Raw genomic sequence first — 17,233 nt, 5'->3', positions numbered from 1 at the left:
TAAGAGAAAGCATAAAATCAATTGCAAACACCCAAAGACACTGGTATTTTTCAGAAATATATTTTATAGATGTCAGAGATGAAACGTCCAAAGCGTAGGTCCCCAAGAAATTTGTTTTCAGGACATGGACAGCAAACAAAAAATAACTTCTTTCCCATTTACATGTAAACCAAGAATTGCTCTTCAGCCACAGTGGTTATTTGTAGGACTGGCCGAGGTGGGTGTGACAATCAAATGACCTCCTCCAAACCGTTTCCCCTCATTAAAAGCGCAGCATTACTACTTCAGCGTCAACAGTGCCTGTTTAAACATCTTTGAAAGAGGAACATTCTTTGGGACAGTCTTTCATGAACGTAGCAGTCCATCTATATCCATTAATAAGTGCTGAATTCGCTGGTCAGAAACAAGAAGAACCATAATGGAGTCATTGGGACAAAGTCTTTTTCAATATTTGCACATCGGATAGGAAGAAAAAGTGTCCCCCGCACTTGGGACATCGCCAAACCTTTTTATTTTATTCTTCCTCTGTTGTGCAAATACATTTTTCTGTTACATAGACAAGCAAGCATGCTGACTCACTAACCATGCAAAAAGTTCAAAGTTGGTGCAAGCATGGGACAAAGACTTAAAGCGGTCATAAACGTGGTTACGAAAACAAGATCTGACATGATTCGTATTATTTTCTAATTCAAATGAATGAATAAAATGGAATGTTTTTGTTAGATTAAAAAAAAAATAATTAAAAAGTCACATTTTACACATTTATAAAATGACTTCAATAAGTGGGATGGTCGTCACTTGATGTCTGTGGACAGATGAAGATAAATTACAGAAAGATGTGGGGGCAAAACAATAGAAAAAAACATGGATGACTTATTGGCACCAGATATAAATATTAGAAATACGAAGTAGTGTAAGTCGCACCACTTGGTAAAATAAAATTAAAAATTAAAAAAAAAAAAGGTCTTCCTCTAGGGACACAGGTAGTGACAATAATTGTCTTGCAATATATTGATTATCGCACTTTGATGCCTACTCACGACGACGGACAACAACAAGTTAAATTGCGGCGAAGAAAAGTAAGGTTGGATCCTTTCTGCCTTTTGACTTAAGAAAAAAAGAAAAAAAGAGGAACACAAAACAGCTCGCTACATAAAATGGCCTCTGGACCTGCTTGCGGCAAGATCGCAGGCACGTCACCAAGGTAAGTAAGTGCATGTCCTACAACGTGCACGAGAGAAAAGACCATCACTTAGGCAACAAAGTGATTTGACGCAATGAGGAAAAGTCGGAAAAGTCCAAAGCGTTGCCCCGTGCGACAACGACGACGTTGCATCCAAACAGTGCGGTCGACGAGTAGCTAAATATGCTGCTTCTTGTTTTGCGTTGTCTTTTTTTTTTTACGTCCGTGGAGTGACGCCATACTTTGTCCCGTTCACAATATCGTAGCTGTCATTAGAGTACATTTAGAAATTTTCCATATACAAATCTTCTATAAACAGTACATTATAAATACACAATCGATGAAAAACGCATTGGCCTGAAGAGCCGTCCGTACAAAGAAATAAAATTGCTCCTTACCTTTTCATAAATACAAAAACAACAAATTCGGCGAGGCTATTTTTGTCAACTATGCAAAAAAACAACAACAAAAAATAGATTAAAAAAACAAATCTATGAATGGACCGTGTTAGAAATAAAACACTAAAGAACAAAGTGGTAGAAATGCGTGAAAAAAATCAAACCTTTCGATATGAAGAGGCCGTGGCGCCCCGTAAAATATATTCAATTTTATATACAGTACAAGACTGGAGTTTTACATTGAACTAGGTAGTTGCCAGATCAGCACAAATTCATGGGAAGGCTTTTTTTCCCCTTCCTCAGGTGTGGTAAAATAATTGTGATAGATACACTTTCATGCTTTGGCTTTCTTTGCTTCAACATTCCAAAATGGGGCAAAAATGTCCAGCCTTTCCTCTCATGCTTGCTCGATAAAGCCTTCTTTTAAAGGGTAGCTACATAAGAGTAAAAGCATTTTTGTGACGGGATTTGCACTTCCATTTGCTGAACCTGGCAACCACCTTTTTTTTTTTTTTACAGGGTACGTCATTTCCCTCAGAAAAATAGATCCGTCCAAAAAAGGTAAAATAACTCTTTAAGAGGCAGATGCCACGTTCCAAGTAAACATGCTGAAAGATTGTTTGCTGTATGTTCTGAATTTTTTCTCGTCCCTCCCTGGCGCTGATCTCCGAGAAGGAAATCTTAAGGCAAACTTTTCCTGAACAATCGTGAAATCCGGCGGACCCTCACCAAGGCACTCCTTTCAGAACCTCTGATGAAAACAAGTGTTTGTAAGACCGAAGGTCCACAGTGAATGCGTGTCGGGAATTCTTTTTTTCTCGTTTCGGAGCGGGGAAAACAAGTCAAGAAAAGGGGAAAATCCCGAGCTGGGATTGGCAGACGGGATATCCTCTGTCCCCGGTGTTCGTACAGCAACCTGTCGTCGATAAGACCCCAATTCCGCCTAACTCCGCCCACCCCCTCGAAACGCATCCGCAGCTTTGGTCACTGGCCACCGTCGTCGGGGTTTCAAAAACCCGAAGGTGGCAGAAAAACATCTCCAAACGAGCGCCGTGTAGCAACTCTTGTGTTTTTGTTTTTGTTTTTTTCTCGTCCAAACCTCTCTCCTGATTGGCTCCCTGCCCATAGGCTGAGCCCACCCCCTGTCCCCCCGCCAAGGAAGATGTCGGGGGGGGGGCTAAATGACGGGATCGGTCGAGGCTCCTCGGTGCTCAAAGGTGTCCTCCGTAGAGGTGTATGGTAACAGCGTAACACTGTCGTCTATCACCCCCGGTTACAGTGGTTCCTCCTCTTCCATTGGTTCCTCCTCTGGCCTGATGAGGAAAACAATTTAGCCATAAAAACCCTATCTTCACATTACATATTTAAGTTGGTGCTTACCGATGATCCAGAGCACTTGTGTTGGCCACAGACAAAGAGGCCATGGCACTAACGGCCTCAGCCTCTTCCGAGTCTCCTCGCTTGCTTTCCAGTAGCGAGAGGCCCAGCTGTGGCGAATGCTGACACACCGAGTGCCAGTACTTACCTGAAAACACAAAACCAAGCAGTGGAATTCAAATGACAGAGTGGATACAAACAACAACAACTTTTGGTCGCCGTCTTTTGGTCGCCGTCTTTTGGTCGCCGTCTTTTGGTCGCTGTCTTTTGGTCGCCGGTCTTTTGGTCGCTGTCTTTTGGTCGCCGTCTTTTCGTCGCCGTCTTTTGGTCGACGTCTTTTGGTCACCCGGACCGCGACAACGGGCGACCAAAAGACCAGCGACCAAAAGACAGGCGACAAAACAAGGTAAAACAACACGGTCTACGCATCAATAAAAGCCAACAATGGCCCTGAGCAGTTTCACTGAGCCAACGTGTGAGTGTATAAGAGTTTGTATGTACATGCGTTGTCACTTTAAGAAGCTACGTCAGTCAGGGTCTTAACAAGTTCTCCAACAAAAAACAATAAAAGTCCGGGAAATTTGGAGCTTTTCTTTAGCCTAATAATTACTAGGGCATTAAGTATGACTAAATAGTAATTCACCGTTTGTATTTAGGGAATTTGAGCAACGATTTAAATGGTAATTATCAATAACCTTCCGGGCGACCAAAAGACCGGCAACCAAAAGACCGGCGACCAAACGACCGAGTACCGACTTCGGCGGGGGACACCCTAAATCGGTGGGCAGTCAATCGCAGGGCACAAGGAGACAAAAAAAACATTCACGCCCCCTACAGTTATACTTAGGGGCAATTTAGAGTGTCCAATCAGCCTACCATGCATGCCTTTGGAATGTGGGAGGAAACCGGAATACCCAGAGAAAACCCACGCAGGCCCGGGGAGAACATGCAAACTCCACACAGGTGGTCCGACCTGGATTTGAACCCAGATCTCCCACTGTGAGGCTGACGCGCTAACCACTCATCCACCCGGTTTAACTTCATGGTATTAAAATTTGGTAGGGATGAGAACACAGTTGTATACATTCCTTGCATTGTTGAAAGAATTTTTCCATTATATTTCCACAAGTTTATTCAGTCAACTTGGTCTGATATATTATTGCTTTTGCATGTTTGTCATTTTATGCGTTGTATTCAATATAGTTTGGAGAGAAATTGCAGAGTCATAGGGACTTGGACTTTGGTCGACTCGCAAAAAATACTCTGGGAAAGACTGGTTATCTTCCAATAATGGAAAAATACTGAATTCGATCGGGTAAAACGAATTTCAAATAAGTCTCGAATACGTAGAATGAAACGTTGAGGGAAAAGCCGAAGAATTCACATGGCGTCTAAGAGCGCCCGTTAAACTCCTCAATGTAACTTACAGTGAATTTCAAGAACCTTTTCCAGAGAGCGCACAGCATTGAGGTTGGGCCTGTCGTTGAGAACAGCGTTGGGTAGTGGGTCCAACTGCACACATACACACATACACAAGCATCACGTCATCAAAAGATGAAAGAAACAATTCCATTCCAAACTTCCCCCATTTCCCTTATCCTCATTTCTTCCAATTTACGGGCAGTTTGACTTTCACGAACAACACTGTCACCACACCATTAAAAGAAGTACAGTGGTACCTCGTGATACAACATGCTCGTCATACAACATGCATGCTCGTGTTACGACGAAAATTTCGATCGAATAATTCACTTGCGATACAATTAAAATTTCGAGATGCGACAAAGCCAGGTGGCCATGACATGAGAGAATGTTTATCATTGTAGCGCACTGTCTTTTTTTGCCGCATCTCTTTCGTGTATAACTACTATATCTATGAGGACTGAACGATTTATTAAGACGAGTTTCGACCAGGAAACGCACCACGCGCATGCGCGGGCAAAAAGAGGGCTTTCTGGGTAATGAAGTATACTTGTGCACACAACACCAATAGCCAATGGCACCCTTTCTCAGAATAAAACTGCATTACCCACAATCAATACGTGGGAAGCTCAGCTATTGCATTTCCTGTTATTCTTTTTAAGGAAAGAAGCTCCCGCGATCGCTCATTCAAGCCTATTTCTCGTTGGCAAGTGGTCGTGCGTTATCCTATTGTGAGGACATTTGTGTGCATCATTTTTGCAATATTTTGAAGGCAATACAACAGCAAACAGTCCATCGATAGCGAACGTGAGGGTGGAGGCGTGGCAAACCGCTAACCCGGAAAACAAAGGTAACAAAAGATTAAGACAAAACTAGAATTCAGTTTTGTGTAAAGTTACATTAAACGTATGTTTGAGTGTGTCTGTATATATTTATCCAAGTTAATTTAAATTTGTTTGTTCGTTTATGAGTACCGTGGATAAAGTGCCCTCAAACAGCCCCCCCCTCCGCCTCCGTGTGTGTCGTTGTCTCTCCCCTCCGCGAAATGCGTCTAATTTTACATCTATTAAACACATTTTATTACCATTAAACCACTTGTTATTTATTACTTTGTCAATATATGGCAAATTAGAAGAAATGAAACATTTTTTCCAATCCAATATCCTGTTTTGGTGTTTTTTCAGAGGGTTGGAACAAATTAATTTGTTTTCAATTCATTTCAATGGGAAACGTTCTCTCGAGTTACGAAAAGCTCGACATACGATCTCAGTCTCGGAACGGATTACGATCGTACGTCGAGGTACCACTGTATATCCCCAACCATCCAAAAGTGTCCCACTCACCTCCTGTCCGAGCAACGCGGCCACACAAGCCTCTGAAGCATCGCAGATGGCGGTGAGATCATGACCGCCCTCCAGAGCCAGGACTAACCTACCTCCAGCGAGGCTCATGAGCTGGCGGGTCAGATATCCAAAACCTTCAAATCCGAGAGAATCACACCTTAACTACTACTCTGACGAGATAAAAAGTTCCAGTTCCATAATGGTGTTTGTGTACCCACATTTGGAGGTCAGAGTGTAGCCTCCAAGTGGTGGAGGGTGTCCTTCCACTGCGTCAAAACCAGAGGATACGAGCACGATGTCTGGTGCAAACTCATTGGCAATGGGCATCACCACCGACCTAAGAGAAGGAGACAGTGCAAAAGTTCTTACTTTTCGGTATCCTTTTCAAACTTGGTCTTTTCGGGGTTATTCCGTACCTGAACGCAGCCAGGTACTCCACATCTCCAATGGGTGGCTCAAGACCTCCAGTAAAGGCAACATTGACGTTGAACCCGACTCCCGGGCCACTTCCCACCTGTCGTCATGACAAAAACTTCCTGCATTTTTCCATCACTACTAATATTTCCCTCAATGAACATATTTCCTCACCTCCTCAGGTGCACCACTACCAGGAAAGAAATTGCCATCATCATAACGGTGAATAGATAGGTACAAAACATTGGGGTCATCGTAGAAGGCTTGCTGGGTTCCGTTGCCATGGTGAACATCCTAAATGACATGTTGCGAGCAATGTCTGAGCAATGTCCTTTCCCGCAATTGGACATTTTCTTAAACGGAACGGTGGGATTACCCAGTCCACGATGAGGATCCTGTTGATATTGAGTCTGTGCTGCAGCAGTTTGGCAGCGATAGCCACAGAGTTGAAGTAGCAGAAGCCCCTGGAATGTCAGCATGCAATCAGATATTAGGAAAATAAAGATAGAACATATGTAATCACTGGGCTGATATGAGGAACATTTTTCAGACTACAGTCGTGGTACTCGGCTGTTTGGTCGCCGGACGTTTGGTCGCCGGATGTTTGGTCGCCTGACGTTTGGTCGCCGGACGTTTGGTCGCCGGACGTTTGTCAACATGACAGAGAGTTGTTGAAACCAGCTCTCAAAATTATATTCATGAGAGAGAGAGTTTAATATCTAAATAATTACTGTTGAAACCAGCTCTCAAAATTATATTCACCCGGGAGACCAAACGTCCGGGCGACCAAACGTCCGGCAACCAAACATCCGGCGACCAAACGTACGGCGACCAAACTTACGGTCATCACAGTCGCACCTCTACATACAAAATTTTCAGGTTACAAAATTACCGTCCTGACATACGAAAACAAAATCCAAGTTATGAAGTCCCCCAAAACGTAAATAGATTTCCTTTATCCGTTATTTTATTTTGAAATTCTCCCAGTAACATTGCAGCCTACTTTACTTCCACTTGGAGCCTCCCCCGACGACAACAACAACTCTGTTTTGACCGCCATTTGTCGGCACTGAGTTTTTAAATTTAAATTTATAGTGCGAATGATGGCGTAATTTTAATGTATATTCCACATTTTAATGTAAAAGAATCCCTGAATTAAGGGGAATATTTTAGCTTGTTTGGGTAACTAACTTTGGCATATGTTACATTCTAAATTGTGTACTTGTCTGTCAATGTTCATTCAAAACAATTGGAATATTTTTTTAGAGCATAAGCTTTAAATTTTTGTGCACAAAAATACTGACTAAAACTAGACGGGAACTTTTGGAGTATTCGTTGACAACAAATACGAAGACTAACACATTGTAAAATGACTAAAATGCGACGAAGGCTAATCAGTAATTTAGTCCAAACGACTAAGAAATGTATAAATGCAGTATATTGGTGAATTTATCTCACAGCCAGGTGCATCTTATGTATGAACATAAACTCGTTCATTGCTGGTGCACCCTTTGATCCGAAAAATACAGAGCTTCTAAACATAAATGTCATTTATGTCCAAGACAACATTGGTATTCGCAATGTCCTACTGAGTGTGTTGACAGCTGTGAACTTACATGGGCGTGCTTTCCTCTGCATGGTGTCCGGGGGGTCGCACCACAGCAAAGCCATTCTGGGGAGATAACAAGATCACTACAGCTTGAGCAACAGTTTCAAGAATGGCGGTAAACAAGTTTAGTCAAATAATCCGTTGATCCGCCCTTTTAATGTCCTTGTCAGGACAGCAAAAAGTGAAAATAATTGACGCCCTCCCCAAAATGGTAATAATCGCTGTTTCAAAATGTTGTTGAAAGCAGAATATATTCAATAACTTATTTTCAGACAGATATGAGCAATTTTGATTTGTATACTCACCGATGCAAAGTACCTATTATTAGTAATATTTATATTCCATTTGCCCAGGGGTGTCAGACTTGGGTTGGCTCGCGGGCCACGTTAACGTCAACTCGATTTCATGTGGGCCGGACCATTTTAGATATCATATTTATATTTTTTTTATAAATGGATTAAAAGAACTGGATTAAAAGCCCTGAATATTCAGTTTTTATAGATCTAAAACAATGTTTATTTTAGCTTTTTTTAAATATATTTTTTGATTTTACAAAATGATTTTTGAACTAAAAACACAGAAAAAATGGATTAAAAAATGAAAATTATTGATTTAAAAGGGGGAAAATCAGGAAATTTAATATACATCTATACTCTTCATTTTAATTTGATCCTAAAACAGAAAGTCGGCACTCATGATTTACTTTCCCTGGCCACACAAAATGATGCGGCGGGCCAGATTTGGCCCCCGGGCCGCCACTTTGACACAAGTGCATTAGCCTATTAGCATAATTACCAAAATCATTTGGAATTTACATTCACAATGCCAGTAAAAATACAGTTGTAATGTACTCACTAAAAACATGAATTTTTAGTTAGATGCTATAATTTAATAATGAAAAAAATATTTACAAAGGAGATTGAAGCAAATACCAATATAATATAGTAATATAACCAGTTTTCAGAGTAGAATAGACCCCTGTAATTTGATATTATTTTGTAATTTAGAACATTTTTTAATTTGTTAGTCCTATGGCGCTGACAATGCATTAGCATTAAGGAAAAAAAGAATTTTTCCAAAAAGTATCAAATGTTAATACATTTAAAACATTTAACTCTTCCAGTTTGTGTTAGTCTTACAGTAAACCTTTAAAAAAAATGAAATTTACGATACCTTCAGCTCTCCAGTGGCCACTTTGAAAACAAGCTCGACAACGGAGCCGACAGCGAGGCGGGCCGCGCTTGACGAGTGGACTTCATTCCAGATGGTGTCGCTGTCCACCTAACGAACACACTCGTGGTGAACGGACTTTACGCTTGAGCCCCGAATTTGCTTTTAGCCTACGATACGATCGCCACTTACGCCCACGCCGCCGCACGGTAGCCGCACGAAGCTGGGAGTGATTGAACCTGGTTAACGGGAGAATCTAGGTCAGCCCAAGTCGTTGATGATCCTCACAAGTTGGCACGTGTCTTTGTGAACTTACAATCAAGTTTTTGTCTGAGAGGATTGGTTCCGTACAGCAGGACGTGGGCCTCCGAGTGAACTGTCTGGAGTTCCTCCAAGGTGGCCTTTCTCCCACGGATGCACTACTCAGACACAAATCCCATGTTCAAATATTTGCTTTTCCAATTTGGTGTCATGAGGAAATGCGGGGATACCACCTCGCACTGCGCCCTGAGTCCGGTTTCCTGCAAGCGGGACCAAATGCTCTGGATCCTGCCTGCATGCTCCGGGTGGCTGTTGGTGTTGCCGCACATGCACTGGTGCTTCTGCATTAGAGAATCATACACAAGACCTGGGAAAAACACACAGAGACAAACATTCATTCATTTTCCGAACCGATTAGTATCCTCCCGAGCCGCTTACTTATTTATTTATTATTAGTTGATTTTTTAAATGTGTCTGCTTTTTTGTTGTTATTTGTGCACTACGTCTGTAAGCTTTAAATCTCATTATACTTAATGACAATAAAAGCATTCAATTCAATCAACTACAGTGGTGCCTCTACATACAAGCAACTCTACCTACGTGATGCTCGAGATACGAGAAAAATTTCGAGATGCGAGAAAGCCAGGTGGCCATGACATGAGAGGCTGTTTATCATTGTAGCGCACTGTCTTTTTTGCCGCATCTCTTTCGTGTATAACTACTATTTCTACGAGGATTGAATGATTTATTCAGACGAGTTTCGACCAGGAAACGCACAACGCGCATGCGCGGGCAAAAAGAGGGCTTTCTGGGTAATGAAGTATACTTGTGCACACAACACCGATAGCCAATGGCACCCTTTCTCAGAATAAAACGTCATTACCCACATTCAATACGTGGGTAGGCTGTTATTCCTTCCTTAGCCTCTTAGCTCCCGCGATCGCTCATTCAAGACTACTTCTCGTTTGCAAGAGGTCATGCGTTATCCTATTGTGAGGACATTTGTGTGCATCATTTTGGGAATATTTTGAAGGGAATACAACAGCAAACAGCCCATCGATAGCGAACGTGAGGGTGGAGGCGTGGCAAACCGCTAACCCGGAAAACGAAGGTAAAAAAATTAAAACAAAATCAGAATTCAGTTTTGTGTACAGTTACATTAAACGTATGTTTGAGTGTGTCTGTATATATTTATCCAAGTTAATTTAAATTTGTTTGTTCGGTTACGAGTGTGTTGTCGTGGAAAGTCATTGTCCTCCTGAAGGTTTGGGAAAAAAAAACGATTTTGATGAAATAAGAGTAGATTTTAGTGTACTTGATTGGTGGGCTTACCCGTGGTGAAGCGAGGCTTGACGGGTGGATCAGAGGGCGGGACGCTGATAGAGAAGGGCGAGGCTGAAGCAGGAGACGATTGGGCCCGCGATAGAGGCCTGTGTCCCGGGAAAGAGATGGAAAGGCCGGCAGCTTCCATTGAAGCTTGGTAGTTTCTCAGCTGGTGAATTCGTTGCTGCTCCAACAAAAGCGCCTGCTGCTTTCACGCACAAACAGCCAAAGTTTTCAAGTCACGTATGTGGATGTAAGCCATCTAAATACTTGCCCCCATTTCTTACCTGTCTGAAGAGAAGCTCCTGCTCCGCTTGCCTCTCCCGGTGCTGTTGCAAGGCTTCCTCCTGGAGCTCCAGCGGGTCGGGGGGCTCCTGCTTGATGGTGAGCCCGAGTGGTAACGAGCTGACGTCTTGATGCTCTCTCAGCTCCTCCTCCGTTTCCTCCGGGTGGCTCTGGTGCTGGCGGCCCACAGGAGACTCGCCGGGCTTGGCTATCAACTGTGGAGGTGCGGAGACGGGAGGAGCGTGGTGTGAGAAAACGACAGGATGGAGCAAGTCTATCAAAAAGTGTGAGGATGAATTTAAAGAGGCTAAAAATACAGTGGCCCACTGCAATGTCCTTTTTCAAATCAAGTCTTTGCTTTGGAAGCCAAATAGTGCTCTTGGTTTTTTAGTCTGAAGTCCCTTTTAATTGAACACAAGATAATTTGCATTAGTATCCCCACCTAGAAATGATATTTACTCTTACTTTGTTGAACTGGAGCTGTTGCTGGAACTGCTGCTTGTGCTTCTCCAGAAACTGTTGGTGTTGCTGCTGGACCACGAGCTGTTGGAGAGCCAGAGCCTGGGCGTGGGCCTGGGCAGCGCTCCCCTGGGGCAACGGTGCCGACTGAGTGCGTCCCAGGGGCCGATGCTGACGCTGTAATTTGGCCATGGAGGTTGACGAGGACATGGACAAGCCACCTACGCCTGGGGTGCGGCCAAAGAACATGAAAGAAGCATTTGTGATGGGGTCGTAAAATACATGGAGCACACAATTTTCTTCCTGTTAAAAAGAGTCAGACTTAATATGGCTTAGCAGATGTCATAAAAATTGGACCATCTGGCTTGCCAGACTGCCTGCCTCTCTTTAACATGACACGATGAGAAAAATGCACAGCTTAGTTCCTGTGTGAGAGGTTCGGGAGCAAGCGAGCACATGGCACTGAAACAAATGCTTGGCCAAATGAGGTGATTTCTATTTACAGCCTTTCTATTAACACTTTCACTTGTCAAGTGGTGCAATTGAACTGAGATGTTTTCATCCGCACGGACGAACTAAACGCTCCACTCGCTGGGGTCGGGAACGTTTTTGACAGAGAGAGCCATTAACAAGTCATATTTTTTTTACTGTTCTTCCTTGAGGGCCTTAGTTATAATTTAAAGTAAAAATACAAGAAATTGTGTGGATTCTTTTGTCATTCCACCACATTTAAAGAAAAAGTCTTGGATTTCTTTTGATGACATTGTTACGCTATGGCTCATTAATGAGTATCAATGAGAGAACAGTGGTGCCCCGACATACGAGCAATTTGAGATACGAGTATAATTTCGGGCAAATATTTATCTTGCGATACGAGACAAATTTTGATATACGAGCATACAGCGGACGCGAGAGGCTGCTCATAACAACATAATGCGCAATGTCTTTCTGGTCGCAACTCCCTCATGGAATATTTTGAGAAGACAAAAGCAAACAACCCTAGTTGCAGCTGAAAGTCTGGGTGGAGCCGGGGCAAATAGAGCCAACCCGGGAGAAGAAAGTTATAAAAATGTAAAACAAAATTAGAATTTAAAGTTTAGTGTAAGGTTAGATTAAACTTATTTTTAATGTGTCTGTATGGTAATTCAAGTTCATTTAAATTTGTTTATATTATGTTACGAGCGCGTTGCCGTGCAAAATGTCTCTTTCTCAACCCCCGCCCCCTCTCTCTCTCCCCTCTGCGAAATCCATCTAATGTTAGTACTATTAATAATCATAACCACTAGTTATTTGTTACTCTGATAATAGATGGTGAATTAGAACAAATAAAAATGTTTTTCCAATCCAATATCCTGTTTTTGGTGTTTTTTCAGAGGGTTGGAATGGATTAATTTGTTTTTAGTTCATTTCTATGGGAAACGTTCATTTGAAATACGAGTAAATCGACATACAAGCTCAGTCGCGGAACGCATTAAGCTCGTATCTCGAGGTACCACTGTATGGGCAAAAAACATCAAAATACAATATCAATGACAATACAAGATAATGGCCGTGCTTAGTTCAAGTTGCTGTCAGCAACGGCAAAGAAGCCCAACTTGTGAGAGCACAGGTTTCCATATATTTTTTAATCTCAGAAAATCTGTCATTTACCTAGGTAAGCAATCATGGAACAATCTTTTTTGTTTACCCATACAGTCTTATACTGGATGAATAACCTATAATTTAAATATGTTCTATAGTGCCCAGTTTTTTTATGTTCCACTGTTCTGGATTTGTTTCTCAGGAGAATAATGTAAATGATAACTAGGGCTGGTTTTCCAGATAGATTCCAGATCAATAAGCGAGGCCATTAATAAAACCATTGAAACTTAAAAAAGGACAAAATAAACCTAGTATTTAAGTAATTTGCCTGAGGATTATGAAATATGACATCCTTCCATTTTCCAAGCTGTTCAGCATACTTCATTTTACAGCACATTGGTGCCTGCCCCAGATGGCTTCAGGTGAAAGGCAAGCTCAACTAAGGACTAGCTGCTAGTCAATTATACTTTTCACATGTGTGAGTCTTCACAGATGGGTGGACTTTGGGTGCTTCTAGCTTAGTGGTCCCTGTTTTAGGAAGGGAGACTGGAGTATATATTCCATTTACAAAGCGATTACAACCCTTGCCCTATCTGATAAGCTTTTTGTCTTGTTCGTGAAAGAGTGGACTAACTGTCTACCATCATTCATCTTGGTATTCCCCAGTCTATATGTGTTTTGTGGACAATGTTCCCTCTAAGCTGCGCGCGTGCGCAATTGCGCACTACTCTCGTCTTCTCTGCACAGCAGCAATCATATGGCGCGCAGTAATTTTTTTTTTTTACCCCTTTCGCCATGATGGCGCCGTTTAAGCAGCAGCCAGTGGCAGTAGCTCTGTCCACTCTTATGTTTTTCGTGTTTTACAGCATGTTTTACAAAATTAGAGGGAACATTGACATGCACCTGCTTGTGGCAGGTGTGATACTGGTGTGCCCATAGCGAGCAATGATGATGTCGTGACCGGATGATTCGCCTAAAGACGTTTTGCCGACGGACGTTTGACAGACGGACAGGTCGCCGAATGAACGTTCGTTCAAACAGCTTTTAATGATTAAATAAAAATACTAGTATTTGTTAGTTTAATGATTAAATACAAATACAGACACTCCCCTACTTACGAACATTCAACTTACGAACAACGGTACATACGAACATGTCTGCAAATTGCGTTTAAGTCCAAAAATGTTCGCAAGTCCAATTTTGTATTTCGCGCCTTTTTCGGAGTAGTACTTCTTTCCGCCGCTAATACCGACGCCTGGCGCTGTGAGAGCTCAGCTCACCCAGCATCTACCTTCTTCTTCGTTGCAATGCGGAAGTGCGTGAAGGTATCTCCAGTGTGCAAAGAACCTTTTTCATTTGTATCATTAAATATCTCATGCATCCAATATTGAATATGGTTGGTAAAAAGCTAAAGGCTTCTATTGAGGGAGTTGCAAGGAAGAGGCAAGTCATTTCATTTGAAACGAGTGGCAATAATAACGAAGCTTGATGCGCGTGAGAGTGGTGAGCGTTTCACGGGCATTGAATCGTTCGACCGTCAGTACCATTTATAAACAGAAAGATCGAGCAGCAGGACCCAAATATTGAACGTTGCACAAAGTTTGCAAATCAATTGAATGATGCCATACAGTGCTACCGCATCATTTATGATGCAAAAAAGAAGAAAACTGTGCAATCGTCATTAGGTCGCTTCTTTTGGCCAGTTTCTAATACATAAATCTCTCTCTCTCTACAGTACTGTACATATTCTCTCCATTTTATTAAATGTTTTTTTTTCAGTACAAACCAATGCGTGTTACTTATACAAGCCTTAAACATACAAATGCACTTATATAAACCTTCAATATACTTATATCGGCCTTAAACATAAATTATAATACAAAATATAGCACTGAATCAACTTACAAACAAATTCAACTTATGAACAATCGCTCGGAACCAATTGCGTTCGTAGGTAGGGGAGCGTCTGTACTAGTATTTGTATTTAATCATTAAACTCTGTTTTCAGCTGGATTTGACCGAATTTGAGAGCATTTTGAGCCGTTTGGCGAATGGACGTATGTGGACGTTTTTTTGCCTCCATCGCAACATTTTACCAAGGAATTCACTTCCCTGGGCTCGGTTCTAATGTCCAAAGAGCTCCAGTATTTGTATTTAATCATTAAATGCTGTTTTAGGATGGATTTGACCCGATTGCTGTCATTTTACGGCTCGGTTCTGCTACATCTGCCCGCCCAAGAGTGCTTATTCCCGGGCTGCCATGCCCGCCCAAGAGTGCTTATTCCCAGGCTGCCATGCCCCCCCAAGAGTGCTTATTCCCGGGCTGCCATGCCCGCCCAAGAGTGCTTATTCCTGCCATTGATGGTAGACTAACATTGATTTTTACTATAATTTGGACAACGCCGGCGGCGGGCCGGATTAAAAATCCTAACGGGCCATATATGGCCCGCGGGCCGAGGTTGAAAAACTTGTAAACACACGATCCAGTGGCGGGGCGAGCGTGCGAATCCCGTTTCGGCGAAACCTGCGTTCGGCGGAACGTCCATTCGGCGACCTGCCCGTCTGTCAAACGTCCGTCGGCGAAACGTCTTTAGGCGAATCATCCGAGTACCGATGATGTCGCTCACACTGGTACTCAGTGCGCTCAGGGAGGTTGTCTTTCTGCCCAGACCAACGAAAAATTAGAGGGAACATTGTTTGTGGACTCAATTAGTCCTTTGGGACTTGAAATAATGTGACATAGCGGACACCGTGGCGTGCTGTCTGGTCCGGTTTATATGTTTGGTCTGTTTTGCTTGTATTAAGTCAGATTTGTAATTGAGCACAAGTGAGTTTTTTCACGTTTTATGCAAGATACGTTTTTTTTCTCATGAATTTCATTAATAGATGTCCAAATTAATTTAGTTTAGCGTTTTATCTGTGTTTCTTCTCAATTTTGAAATAAATTGTCTTGGGTTATGGCATTTCCTCTTTGCCACCTTGCAGTTTTGGGCATGTCAAATCTAATTTCTGCACATATAAGCCGTACCCTGGATTCAGTCACCTTTTTTTGAGTGGCAAATTCATCTTATATGCGTGAAAATATGGTATCTGCCTACATAATGACAGCCCACGATGGAGGGACTATGACTCCCACCTGACCTAGGAATGTCCCTTTGAGGAGCTTGATGAAGTGGCTGAGAATGGGGAAGTCTGAGCTTCTGTCCCCGCGAATAAGTGAAGTTGGCTGCATTGATGAAAATCATTACTCTCACATTCACACTTGGTGGAATGTTGAACTTCAACGTGAGGGCTAATCAAATACAAATCTTAAAAGGCCATTAAAGCTTCCTGCTCCTTGCTTCCACTCCGCTCCGCAGCCCAGGTGATTCATAACAAAATGAAGCAAAGAGCCACAGAATATAAAAAAGAAGCAAAGAGCTGAATAGATTTTGGCCCGGGAGCCGCATGGAGCTCAAGAGCGTCTTCGCTGACCCTGACATAGTGTAACCCTGCTGAGTACGCTACACTATTCCATCAATCCATTTTCATGATACTCAAAGAAACTTCAATTGAAAAGAGGTTAAATAGGAATATACAGCAATCCCTCAATTATCATGACTTCATTTATCACAAATTCGCTGTTTCGTGATTTTTTTCTGCAATTATTTATTTATTTATTTTTACATCAGTGCTGATTCCTAGTAGCAGGAGTGGCTTCCGCTTACGAGTTTCAGCGTGGATTTTAAATATGGGTGACCCTACTTCGCGATTTTTCGATTATCACGACAATTGGTTTGGATTGGATTTGATAACTTTATTCATCCCATATTCGGGAAATTTCGTTGTCACAGTAGCAAGAGGGTGAGGATGCAGAAATAGGAAAGGCATTTTAGACATAAATAGATGGGTAATAAGTAAGTTGATAAATAAATAAATACATGAATAAATATATAAATAAGCGTGTTGCTGAAATATATATATATATATATGTATATATATATACATATACACATATGTGTATATACACATATCTACACTATTTTATGGCTATAAAACCTCTACTGCAGCTACAGCTGCAACACATAAAAAATAATCAATAAATTAATGCACAAAAATGATGGGGTAAAATCCACTTCCTAGCAGCATTTCATGATTAAATACAAATACTGGAGCTTTTCAGACATTAAAACCAGGCCAGGGGGTGATTTTCCCGGGAAAAGACAGCGATGAACGTCAATGGCGTACGGGCAAACATTGCCCGAAAATGGGGTAAAATCCAGCCGAAAACAGTATTTATTGATTAAATACAAATACTGGAGCTTTTTAGACATCAGAACCGGGCCCGGAGTATCATTTCCCCGGTAAAAAGACAGCGATGAACGTCGATACGTCCATACGTGAAATGACAAAAAATGCACTAAAATAC

General features: G+C 42.0%; 1 protein-coding gene across 1 annotated transcript; it reads right to left on the bottom strand.

Annotated features, from left to right (window-relative positions):
• Positions 1-193: 193 nt before the first annotated feature.
• On the bottom strand, positions 194-11,466 carry LOC144087475 (histone deacetylase 4-like). The gene is made up of 16 exons (XM_077617954.1): positions 11,251-11,466; positions 10,788-11,000; positions 10,510-10,705; positions 9,411-9,544; positions 9,233-9,335; positions 9,109-9,155; positions 8,920-9,027; positions 7,754-7,809; positions 6,514-6,601; positions 6,312-6,431; positions 6,140-6,237; positions 5,942-6,060; positions 5,724-5,857; positions 4,386-4,470; positions 2,962-3,106; positions 194-2,894 (listed from the first exon to the last, which is right to left on the bottom strand). Exons 1-16 carry the CDS (start codon positions 11,452-11,454, stop codon positions 2,855-2,857), a joined length of 1,890 nt encoding a protein of 629 aa, XP_077474080.1. The 5' UTR covers positions 11,455-11,466; the 3' UTR covers positions 194-2,854.
• Between the last annotated feature and the right edge of the window lie 5,767 nt (positions 11,467-17,233).

The sequence above is a fragment of the Stigmatopora argus genome, chromosome 13 (genome assembly GCF_051989625.1).
Source record: "Stigmatopora argus isolate UIUO_Sarg chromosome 13, RoL_Sarg_1.0, whole genome shotgun sequence".
Taxonomy (NCBI): domain Eukaryota; kingdom Metazoa; phylum Chordata; class Actinopteri; order Syngnathiformes; family Syngnathidae; genus Stigmatopora; species Stigmatopora argus.
This window is presented reverse-complemented; position numbering and strand designations above follow the sequence as displayed.